At 43.3% G+C, this 12419-nt stretch overlaps 1 protein-coding gene and 1 long non-coding RNA gene across 2 annotated transcripts; one reads left to right on the top strand and one right to left on the bottom strand.

The window, feature by feature from the left end:
* The first annotated feature begins 1080 nt into the window (after positions 1-1080).
* LOC103638004 (uncharacterized) lies at positions 1081-2974 on the top strand. Its single transcript, XR_002264938.3, has 3 exons — positions 1081-1659; positions 2478-2555; positions 2835-2974. It is a non-coding gene; the product is annotated as an uncharacterized lncRNA (long non-coding RNA).
* Positions 2975-5756: 2782 nt separating this feature from the next.
* Positions 5757-9343, bottom strand: LOC100281708 (Cystathionine beta-lyase chloroplastic). Its single transcript, NM_001154628.3, has 12 exons — positions 8950-9343; positions 8716-8828; positions 8120-8190; positions 7946-8037; positions 7761-7848; positions 7558-7669; positions 7340-7436; positions 7173-7254; positions 6927-7044; positions 6710-6817; positions 6480-6582; positions 5757-6372 (listed from the first exon to the last, which is right to left on the bottom strand). The coding sequence occupies exons 1-12, from the start codon at positions 9200-9202 to the stop codon at positions 6197-6199; spliced, it is 1413 nt and encodes a 470-aa protein (NP_001148100.1). The 5' UTR covers positions 9203-9343; the 3' UTR covers positions 5757-6196.
* Positions 9344-12419: the final 3076 nt, after the last annotated feature.

Raw genomic sequence — 12419 nt, forward strand, 5'->3', positions numbered from 1 at the left:
CACAGTATAGTAAACAAGTTTTCTAGAGTGATATAGACTTGGTGCTACACAAAAAGTGGAGTAACAGGCTCCTAAAAATGGACTGTCAGTGTGCACAAACTGAATTTTTGTGCAGATCACTGAACCCTGAATTTATAGTTTGGTGTTCTGTTTGGAGCTCTATCGTGCCAAATCCTGGTAGTTTTGGATAAAGACCTTTATAGCAAAATGGAAGACCATATCTAGGAGAACAAACTTATTTAAGCAATGCTGGGTTGGTGCTACACAAATTTGAGAGAGAAGTTAGTTCCAAGATGGGCTGTCAGGTTGCCTTGACTGAAATTTTGTTCAGTTTCTGAAACCTGAAATTCAGTGGATGGTGCCTAGTTTGGAGCTCTTTTGTGACCAGTTCCTAAGGTTTTGGACTATAGAATTTGTAGAGAAATTGAAGGTCTTATATTAGGAAACAAGTTTCTTATGGTGAGTAGGCCTAGTGCTGTGCAAAAATTTGGAGTAAAAGGTACCCAAAACCCTTTCTGTCAGACATATAAAGTCAATAGATGTTTCAGTTAGCTGAAACCAAAATCCAGTGAATGGGGCTCACTTTGAGCATTTGTAATTTCTGTTCTGCATATTTTTAACCTTCGATTTTTTAGAGAATTGAAGAACTATAGATAATGAGTAAGTTTCTTGTGTTAAGGGAAGTGAGTTGCTATAAGAAGGTTTGGCTTGATGCCACGTCGGTTTGGGAAAAAGGGAGGCGCAAACTGCCTCTGTCACAGAAGAAGAAAAGGGGAGGGGTGACTGGAATTCGAAGTTCAGACCAGTAAAAAGCCACCAGTGTAATATAGTGGATTTTTGGGCACCATAACTTTGGGTTTATGAAGTTTGAGTCTAGAACCCTATAGTAACTTTGAAGATCTTTGATTAGTGAACAAGTTCTGTTAATAGAGACTAAGCTGTTCTTAACAAATATAGAGAGAAACAGGTGGCTGAACAGGGGTGGGTCAGTTGAGTACTGTAGATCCGGATGATCAAAAATATCTGCCACTAATCTTTTCCCTTGCCGTGCTCCACTGTTGTACAAGATTGAGATAAAGATGAGGGAATAGCAGGGATATTCAGAACCTTGGCCATCACCGAAATATCTAAAGTTTAGGCTGAAAAATATCTGCTTCAGTAAAACCTTATCTGCCTACCCTCTGCCGTGGTGCACTCTACCATATCCCTGCCTTGCTGTGCTCAAGGGTCCGGCGTGGATCTTCAGGATTGAGCCACGCATCCATACCCATGCGTTCACTGGCACCTCCAGAGCCCCCCTCGCTGTAATCCCATGAACCTAGACATCGCTTGATCTTTTCCCTGCCCATTTAAGAGTAACCAAAGGGGGGGAGAAAGGGGAGTAAAGGAGAGATCCCTGCCTCTGTCGTAAGCCACTTTGTGTGACTTCAAAACAGTATTGTTGCCTTCGCTTCTCCAGACTATACCCTGGAAACGCCCAAGCCTCTAGCCAAGTGGCTTCACGTGTCTGGTGACCACGTCGCCGACGCCTCAACCTCACGTGGCCAGAACGTAGTCGCGCCACCGCAAATCGTCGTCGTGTTTAGTTTCATCGTCGGCCGGCCAACGTACGACTTCCCCGAGCAGTTTCATGCACCCACCAAGAACTTGGACTGTCAGGTTAGTTGGACTGAATTTTTATTCAAAACTGAAACCTGAAATTGCAGTGGTTTTGGCTCTACTTTGGTGCTTCATAAAAATTGTTCTGAATGTTTTCAACCTAGGGGTGCTATACCAAAGTAGTAGAGCTATATCTAAGGAATAACTTTGGTAATGTGAGCTTGGTCTGTTGCTGTGTAAAAGTTGGAGAAAAGGTTGGCTAAAGTTGGTCTGTCAGGCTTGACACAACTGAATTTTTTTATTCAGTTGTGTGAACTGAATTGCAGCAGTATGCCTAGTTTGGAGTTCATTTGTGACTGATTCATGGGGTTTTGGATTAAGGGTTCCATAGCAAAGTTGTAGACCATAGTAAAGTGAACAAGTTTGCTAAAGTGAGATGGACCTGGTTCCACATAAATTTGGGAGTAAAAGTGGCCAAAAGATGGACTGTCAGGTGTTGGGATTCAGACTTAGAATAATATTTAAGTCTGAATATGTGTGTTGTTACCCAACTTTGGGGCCTTGTGGTAATAAATCCAAAGAGATTTGGGTTAAGAGTATGTAGCAAAATAAGAGACCAAATATAGATGAACAAGTTTTGTGCAAAGAGTGGGCTTAGTACCGTATGGAATTTAGAGAATAGCCTACTGCAAAACCCTCTATCCGACTCAGTATTGTGCTGTTTCAGAAATTAGAAACTGAATTTTCAGTGTTTTGCTTAACTTTGGATTGCCATAACTCTTGCTCTAAATATTTTCAACCTGTGATTTCTATACCAAGTTGGTAGAGCTATGCCTAGAGAATAACTTTGAGTAAATGAGTTGGGTTTGTTGTTGAAGGAATTTGTGAGTTACAAAGCACTGAACAGAGGGAGAGGAATGGAGCACTAGAAGATGAATTCAGAGAAACGAAAACAGGTTCAGTGAATTGTGGTTGATTCTTGGACACTATAACTTGTAGTACATGCAGTGTGGATCCTTGCTTAATGCATAAATGAAGTACTTGGTTGGTTATGGAGGCAAGGTTTTCTAGTTTGGTTGGTAAATTGAGTTGTGATATTAGAGTATTTAGCTCTCTTAAGGTTTTGTTAGCTTTTGTGTGCACCTTTAGAGAGGTGTAAGTCTTGTGATGTTTTTTAGTATTTTCTTTTCAAGTTGCATAAGCATAAGCATTCATGTCCATATCTTTACATGTAGAATTCCTAGAAGAAGAAGATGATGAAATTCAAGAAGTGGTTTCTGAAGAGGAGTCTGCTTCAGTGCTTGCTCATCAAGTGATGGGAGCCATCTAACTCGGTATTTAATAGAGGGATCTGAAACCTCTTTATTGCAATAAGGCAAGCCCCGGTGCATTTACCCCTTCCTTGTATTTTTAAAAAGACTTTTATACACTTAAGTCTAGTGAAATGTGCATTAAGTTTATAGGAATTGCTTGGAAATTATTTGATGCATTGCCTACCTTAATATCCATACCTTTATAGATACTTCTGATGAAGTATCAAAATATGATTTACAAAAATGCTTAGCCCTGCTTAGATCTTGTGGATAGAGGCTATCTTTTGCAATAATGCCTAGCTCAGGGGTTATCCCGAGGAAGGATGGCTTCTACCTGCAAGAATATTTTCATTGGGAGCATGGTGGGATCTTACTGCAAAGTTCCCTATAATGCTCTTTTCATCCTAAGGAACACAAAACAATCCTAAGGATGGAAGTACTTAACTCGAGACTTGGGCTAGGAACAGGTGATGCTCCACCCAGGTTAATTAAGGATTGGATGTATATGTAGGCCTGTATGATCAAGGACTATCTTAACTGGCCATATGCCCTGGATATAGGACAGGGTAAGCTTGAACCCAGCTATTCCATACGTGAAAAGACAACCGCGCACTAGGCGTGGGAGATGGTGGGAGTAGCGTGTACCCTCCTGGCTAGAGGCTGGACGGAGGAGTATTGTGCTCCCGGATAGGGCGGACCGGTTCACATTGTGGAGGATCTGTGGGAATGGTTGACATATGCAAGGGTTAAGTGCTACATATGTCGTGTGGTTAGAGATCCTCAGTTGAGTAAATCGATTCGGATCATCGTTACATCCTCGGACAATGGAGACTTGATCTCTGACCTGCAACCTAAGTCAGGATGTAAACATTATAAATAAAAATGATGTTGTATTGATGAGATGGTGAAATTAGACTAGATGTAACTAGAGTCTATTAATATTTAATCTGGCGTTAAAATATTGAAAGTAAGGACTCACTTTAGTAAGTTATTTCTGCAAAAGTATCTAATTTGATTCTTGCTAAAGCCTTTTCCTTGATTCCTATTTAACCAGCATATCCTTGAGAGTCATTTTTCCTTAGTCGGGTAAGACTTGCGAAAATACACTCCGTACTCAGGGTTTTCGAACCCATGTTGTTGTAGGTGATGAGGAGTACTCTAGGTGTTCCTGTGGCTGGAGGGCGTTTCCAGTTCTGAAGGAGGATTAGTTAGGTTTATGTATGAGCTTTGGAAGGGTTCTACCTTCCTACTTTTGTATGTAAGCTTTGCACTTTGAGTATATCAGGACTTGTAATAATTACAAATCTTTCTAGCATGTAAAACTTGAGTTTTGAAATAAAGAATGCTTTGTAAAGTCTTCCGCTCTATCTCCGAAGTGTGTTTGTATCGAATGTGATTACTGTAATATACATGAATGTGGGAGATCTCTGGGATAATGAGTTCAAGTTGTTGAACTCGAAAGCCTTGTTAAGTTACCTGATACACGTGCATAACTATCTGAGGCCATCAAGACAAGGATTGGTGCATGTGGGCCTGGTAACTTGGGAGGGCTGCCACAACTTTTATACCCAGGAGGCTAGGCTCGGTAGGTTGGTTCGCTAGCCAGCAGGCTCTTGGGGGTTGTTACGGATGGATCTCCCATGCACCGGTATCTTAGGCGCGCGAAACGCACGCGAGAAGAAGTACAGTGTCGAGCCTGACATTTGGATCCCATATGCAAGTGGGTGATGGATCCAAGTGCGGGGGCCCACGGCGCAGTGCCCCAACGGTAGTCGTGCGCGCGGCGCAGTTTCCCCAAGTAGTTGGCCCATGCTGCCAGTGTCCAAGATGAGCATGAGGCTGACTGCAGCGGTTGCCGCCAGCTGCTCCTCTCCCCTTGCATGGCGCCTGCAGGGGGCGCTACACGCGCGCAGCGCTGCCCCTGCAGAGCCCCCTAGCGCGTGGCCCCCTTCTCTCTTCTCTTCAATCTAGGGGATCACTGTTCATCCCCTACAGCACTGTGCTATGGGTCCACGAGTAATTGTTAGTAGATAAAAAATTGATATTGATATAGAAAATGATATTTTATAGTTGTTGTGGGGTATAGGGGGAGTATTTAGGAGGAACCACTGCGGGAGATGAAAAAATAAGGAGTGAAATGTTGATGATGTGACCCAAAAAAGTAATATAGAAGGAAAATTTAGAGGTAACGCTTGCGGATAGCCTGAGCATAGGATGAGGGCGCTGCACGATCAGCGGGTCCTACATGTCGACGCTAACAACAGTTGGGGCGCTGATCCTACATGTCGACGCTAACAACAGTTGGGGCGCGCTGTGACGGGGGTAAGTGGGTTGTGACAAGATTTGGCCCAGTATGAATCTATACTTTCTCTTTTCTTATTTTTCCTTTCTTTTGTTTATTTCTTGTCTAATTTTCAACTTATGAATTTCAAATGCAAATAGAGTTTGATTCTCCATTTTCAATCAAATGCAACACATGAAATAAAATCTTACATGATGCATAATTTGTAATTTACTTTTACTTTATTACTTATTAGTTAAGTTCATCACTTGGGCATACTTGATGGTTTTATCTATGCTAAACAAGAACATCCACCAAATATAATTTTATAACCCTTCCTTTTACTCAGCAAAAAATTGGGTATTACAGCTATTAGCAAAGGTCTATACATAGGTTGACATGTTATAGAGAATTGTCTCAGGATTAAAAACACCCAAGACACCGTCACCGTTTCCGCCGCTGCACAAGCAGTGCTCTTTGCTAATGTGGATACGGTAAAGACTAAAGATGTTGTTGCTGTTGTTACGGTGTTAATCAATGACGAACTTGTGAATCACGAGTGAACATGCTGCTGATGCTAACATGTGAGAACATACGGCAATTTCCACTATACTGATACGTTCTTCTGCTGTACTTTGCGTCTAGTGATAATAATCACTGTTAGTAAAAAGTGATAGATATGTTAAAATGCGTGGCGTTCGCGTTTTCCTACACACAAATTGGGATGTACAAGTGCTAACGATAGAGAATTCAGGGCATGCACGGAAGAAACCACAGGCATGTTTGCTCACCGCGGCACTGCTGCCGCCGGTGGCCACATCCCACAAGCCGACAGCTCGACAGCGGGCAGCCTTTCACCCAAGGTGAACAAATCCTAGCGGACTAGTACGAGAAGGCGTAGCAGCGGCGTATCCAAGCAACATTCCCATTATTATCATCACGCAAGCAGTCAACCAATGAATCATCAAAAGATAGCTTGACATGACCTAAGGATCGGCGATGTCTACACCGGGCCAGTTCTGAGCGCGCGGTCCAGATCGGCGATGAGGTCCTCGACATCCTCGATGCCGACCGATATCCGGACGAGGTCGTCGGTTAGGCCACGCTCCTCGCGGACCGAGGCAGGGATTGATGCGTGGGACATGAAGCACGGCAGGCTGATGAGGGACTTCACGCTCCCTGAATCCAGGAAAGGCAATGGAAGCAGGTCAGTCGAGAGTTCAGTACGCAGAAGGTACAGTAAAAGCAAGCGTCTTCGAAGGGATCGAGTTCGTCTGGACGCTCACCGAAGCTGACTGTTACGCTGAAGTACTTGGTGGTCTCCACGACGTGCTTTGAGAGGGCCAGTGAGCCGGTGAGAAAACTGAGAACAGAGCCCGCTCCCTTTGCCTGATGAGCAGGAGAGAAATGTAACAGGCATAACTGATCAGGACAGTCCTCCTGGAGGTTAAATTTCTCTTAAGCTACCCATACGACTATGCAAGGCACTAAGGCAGCATGGAAAATAAAGGTATACCTGGGAATAGTGTAAAGCTCGCCCAGGATGGTCAGGAAGCCCAGCGTAGTTTACTTGCTTGACCCTCGGGTGAGACGCCAGGAATTCAGCAATCTTCTGGGCATTAGCCTGACAATAACCAACCAACCTTTAAGCCTCTTCAGAGAAACGATGAAACGGCCAGATACTGGAACGGGTAAAAAAGATATATAGCATACAAGTTACAGAAAAGCTCCACCTGTTGTTTCTCCACCCGCAGAGCCATGGTTTTGATTCCCCTCAAGCAAAGCCAGCAGTCAAAAGGTGCCAGACCCGACCCTTCAGCATTTTGCAGAAACCCTACCTCTTTAGCCAAACTGCAAGCAATCAAAAGAAATATTACGCCAGCAGTTCACAAGTACTATGAACATTGTTTGTGGGACTTGTTAGTGTTCGAGAGCATGCAGTATGAACGTTAGGAGCAAGGTGGGAACAGAGAACACACCTCTCACCCTTCACTGCAAGAATTCCAGCCATAAGATCACTATGTCCCGCTATAAATTTGGTAGCCGAGTGCATCACGATATCTGCACATAGGACAACGGACGGGTGTGAACTTCGCCATTAAATGGTGTAGAATGCTCTTGTATCTAGTTAACACATATTCAATACCAGCTCCCAGTTCTATAGGACGGGAGAGCACTGGAGACATGATGCTGTTGTCAACCAAAACAAGAGCACCATGAGAATGCGCTATCTCTGAGATTGTCTGTCATGCAAACAAAAAAGAGGGCGCAATAGTGGTTAACTCTAAAAGGACACTTCTAGATAATAGAAAATCGAGCAATACATTCTTAATGATCACTGAATCCATTGATCAAGAGTCCTACCTTAATGTCAGTAATTTGCTGACGAGGGTTCGTGGGACTTTCGAGCCAAACCAGTCTAGTGGAGGGTCCAATTGCAGACACCACATCACTAATTTTCGTTGTATCTACTCGTCTGTAGTGACACAATGTATATAACACATGTCAGTGAACAGCCAAAGAACAAAAGAGATCACTTTCATAAAGATAATCAATATCACACTGACTTTACAACTATTCCATTTCTTGGCACAACTTGCGAGAGTAGACGATCAGAACCACCATATATGTCCTCACCAGCAACTATTTCTTGTCCTGAAATCATAAGCTGGATCCATTAATTTATAAGCATACACAAGATTATATGCCAAGCATTAGAAATGGGGCGCACAGGAATGTGTCAAGTGCTTACCAGCCTGAAGGAGGTGTGTTACTGCAGCTAACGCCGCCATCCCGCTGGTGAAGCAGAATGCTTGATCTGCTTTCTCAAGCTTAGCCATGAGGCTGAACATGAGCTAAACTTCATTAGAACCATAATGTATTTCTCTACACTACAATAGCAAGGAAAAAGCACTGGTGTACTAACCTCTGGAGAACATCACGAGTAGGGTTACCACTTCTAGTGTAATCATAAGTTCCATAATCTGTAGCTGAAGGCTGGAAAATAACTTTTGGGAGTAAGTCACTACTCACTACTGTAGAGTAGCAAATAGAGCAAACCATGAAATATCTTAAGTACAGTTATAAACTGAGTATTAGTTCCCATAAGCTGAGTATTAGTTCCTCAAACTGAATAAGTATATTGCCACACAATCCCACAAAATCAATATCCAAACTTTAAAACACTTACATAATTGAAAATCAGTATGATCAAGGCTACATAGGACAATTCATATAATTTGTCAAATAATTATACCATCTCAATACCTAAAGGACAACCAAGTCAATCTCAAATATAACTAGGGGATTAAGAAAAAAAGAAACCATCACTTAACTATTGGCAGGTATACTTGAAATACTTCAAACACACAATCAATGGCCTAGTCCATACAATTCTTCCTCAACATACAACAGTAGAGTTTTTTCCCCTAAGATTTGTACGGGCAAAAGCTCGAAGCTTTTCGTTCCCCATTTTGGTAAAAAATGCGTAGCATTCGTCTGTAGTCCCAAACTCCCAATTACCTGCTTAAAGGTGGCGGTCTGGTACAGCGGTGTGCTCAGAGCCCCATACTTGTCGAACGAGTTCTCGAAGCTCGTCAGCATCGTCGACACACTGGGCTCCTTCGTCTCTAAGTCTGCACCACCAACCACCAGAAAACCAAACCAGCGCCCACAAATTCCCAATTTATCAGTTCTCATCTCAGCACTCAGCAAAACCACCACATAAGCCCAATCCCACAGCCCCGAGCAGCGCACCAGAATCGGAGGCGACGGAGTCCAGGGCCTCCACGGAGACTGCGGAGGCGCTGAGATCTCGTTCGGAGCCGCCGGAGGCGCCTGCGATCACCGTCAGCGAGCGCCCAGCCATGCGTCGGAATAGCGAGAGGCGGAGGGGTGGTACGCGGAAGGATTGGGCTCGAGCGGCGGATGCCGAGCTGCTAGGGTTCGGGAACGGGGTGGATTGGAGAAGGAAGAGGCGGCCGGGAGCGTTGGGGACGGCGACGGCCATTTGCGAGGAAGGAGGGAAGTGCGAAGGCTGTGGGTGGAAGCCAGTAAGCCACGGCCTGAGCGCCGTGACGCTGTGCGCTCGGACGCGTGGGGAATACGGGAAGTTCCTGCAACGCGCCGCGAAGAGTGGGGTGCGGTGAACGGGGATTAGGGCATGTACAAACACGGTTAAAATACAATATAATATATTAAATATATCTAAAATTTATATTTTATTATATCAATTATATTAATCAGAGCATTTAATAAATTAAATTGACTAATCAGTTAGTCTTCTGTCTCGGACATAGAGCTAAAACACAGTGTCTTTGTTAAGATACATGTTTTGATTTTTTTTACATTTACTCACTTAGATACACTTGAAGACACAATTCAAGACAGTTATTGTATATGCTCTTAAGATGTTTGCTGTTGTTAAGATCTGATTGCTCGCTCGCGCATGTAGTTGCCTCACATGATCCTAACTAGGGCTAGAAATGAGTCGGGCTCGGCTCGGCCATTTCACGAGCTCGGCCATTAAGTTTAGATTTTAGTCAAGTTTCTGTTGCTAAGTGTAAGTTTATTATTTTCTGATTAAATTGAATCCAACGTGGATATTTAATTAGAAAATATATAGTAACGAATAAGTAGCTCACCCCATGCTTGTTAACTCAAGTTTTTTTATGTTATCAGATTCTATGTTTTATCTTGAAAGATATTATTAAGAAATTATGTTTTAGACCGGTGTGTTTCATCTTTTGACCAACTTTAATGATGAAACTCTCCATGATAATTAAGTTTTAAGTTTTTGGATAATATGACAAATAAAATTATTGGGTTAAAGTGTATCCGATACTTTATGTGCTAAGGTATTGTTGTTTTTTATGTATAAGAGAATTATGCCCAATAATATTGTTTTTTTCATGGCATAATTAAGCTATATTCTCTTTAACTAGAGAAGAAGTTTAAGAATAGTTGAGCACAGTTTTCTTGAATGTATAAGTTGATTAAAACTTCTGTTGTATTAAGTTAAGCTGTTTTCTAATTAAATTGGATCAGATGTGAAGATTTAGTTAGATGAATGTTTCACTTAAGTCTGACAAATATTTGCAATGACATAAGATCTTTCGTTCCATTCAATTTCTACCCAACGGTGATATAGAATAGAACAATGTTAGATGCTCAGCTAGAACGTTTAAGTCCTTGATTAACATTGTGATTTTTTCAGAATTTTTATTAAAGTTTTAGTAAGTTCGCATTAAGGGCTACTATAGTTGATTTTAAGTGATTGTATGACCATATATACATATTAAGTTCTTGCAAGTTAAAATGGAACCAACGACAAAATTTTGATGTCTGATATGAGTAAGTAGTGGCCATTGATATATTTTGATGTCGCGCATCATCGTAGGGATGTCAACCATGAACCCTCCACAGGAGCGGAAGAGAGGAGCGGCGCCATACTGGGAGCACTACTTTGCATGACCAAGGGAGGGGCCTGCCATGACAGCTAAAGGACTCTTTCTCTCTCTCTCTCATAGACAACAACTCTCCTCTATAAGGACTAGCCCTTGAGCTATAAAAGGGTAGGTCTCATTCCTTCTCTGACATACAAGCACACCAGTTGTAACACGCTCCAAGCAATAACACGATCAACACTACACTGGAGTAGGGTGCGAACCCGAACTAGTATAACCCCGTGTCTCAAATTTCTTGTTGATTCCCAGAGATTCAACATTCGAAGCAAGTCTGCGCTAGCCCCCTATCGATCACAAATCTTATTGTCCTCCGGTTTCCGAAACCATGACGCATAGAGTTGGTAAAAGTTTGGCTATGATATTGATAATCTTTCTTGGTCTGAATAGAGTCTTTGCACCTATTCACAAGCTAGAGAGTTCATGCACTGCTCTCCTTTTTTGGATACACTTCCTGCTAACAAAAATGCTACACAGTTGCATTCTACTTACCTTGTGATTTTGATGGAGCTCTGTTGCTGTGCTTCTTTGACATTTGTTGGTCCTTTGAGCATTAGGTCTGCATCATGCATTATGTTCTTCTCTATTGATCTCTAAATCCCATACTTTGGAGATCACTAAAATGTCAGTAATTTAACTTCGGTTCAAACTTTTAGTTCCATCGTCCGTGAAAATTTGATAAATATGAAGGTGTTGACTTGACTCCATTTTATCTTCTCCTTGTTTGAGCCTGAATTCTTCTTCTTGAAGATATTGTTGCCCTGAGATTTCTATTGTTAATAAACAAGGTGCTATTTAAATTTTGATTTATTCCTTATGATTTCTGCTGGTTCCATAAAAGTGCTGAGAAAGGTGGCATCTAGAGGACGTGATGTCAAGCGTGTGAAGCTTTTTTTAGAAATATATATTGGTGTGAAGCTTTTTAGAAACTTGACTCCATTTTATGTTCTATGTTCCTCTTGGCTTTGTTTCCTTTCCTTTCGAATGACTAGCTATGCGGAGCAGCCAACCAGGGCCTTTGTGAAACCTCAGTCAGTCAGCCAGTCCATGGGCGGCTGGACAAGCGTTTACCATACCATTGCAGCCAGCCAATGTCCGGTCGGGGGCGTATATCTGCTTACATTTCTACGCCGGCTAACGATGACTGGTCGCTAACGCTTAACATTATTATCTTCATCCAGAACTCAGGACTCAGGAGGCTTTTCCACAGCCCTGGTCGTCATGGTCGTCGTTGTCACAGGGCCGTCTGCTAGATCGTCGGAGCCGTCGCGATGTGGACAGGTCGTAGTCGTACGATGCGCACGGGCCGGGGTGCGGAAATGGAATGGACCTTGAACCAGCCAGCCCATGGACCCATTCATGTCGTCCCCGACTCCCCCGGTGCCGGTGCGTTGCTTTGGGCTGGCTAGGAGACTGGGAAGGCGTTTGGTAACCACAGACTGTTCAGGTAGGGAGGGACTGGTGGCGCCGACATTCTCTGACGGGCATTCGGTCGGTCGGTTTGTTCACGCTCTCCATCCGTAAGCTGCGTGCCGACTTGACGAAGCGTACACTGAGAGGGAGGACAGGACAGGACAAGCCATATGCGCGTGGTTCGACTCGACATGGCTCATGACAACACATGCAGAAGCAGGATCACTTCCCTTTTTTTTCTCTACACAGGCACACAGCCTCACGGGTGCAGTGCAAAGCACAGGGCCATCGGACGGTCAGAGAATGCCGGCGCTGCTGCCTGCTGGGACAGACAGGACAGTGGTAGATGCC

Source organism: Zea mays, chromosome 9 (genome assembly GCF_902167145.1).
Source record: "Zea mays cultivar B73 chromosome 9, Zm-B73-REFERENCE-NAM-5.0, whole genome shotgun sequence".
NCBI classification, from domain to species: domain Eukaryota; kingdom Viridiplantae; phylum Streptophyta; class Magnoliopsida; order Poales; family Poaceae; genus Zea; species Zea mays.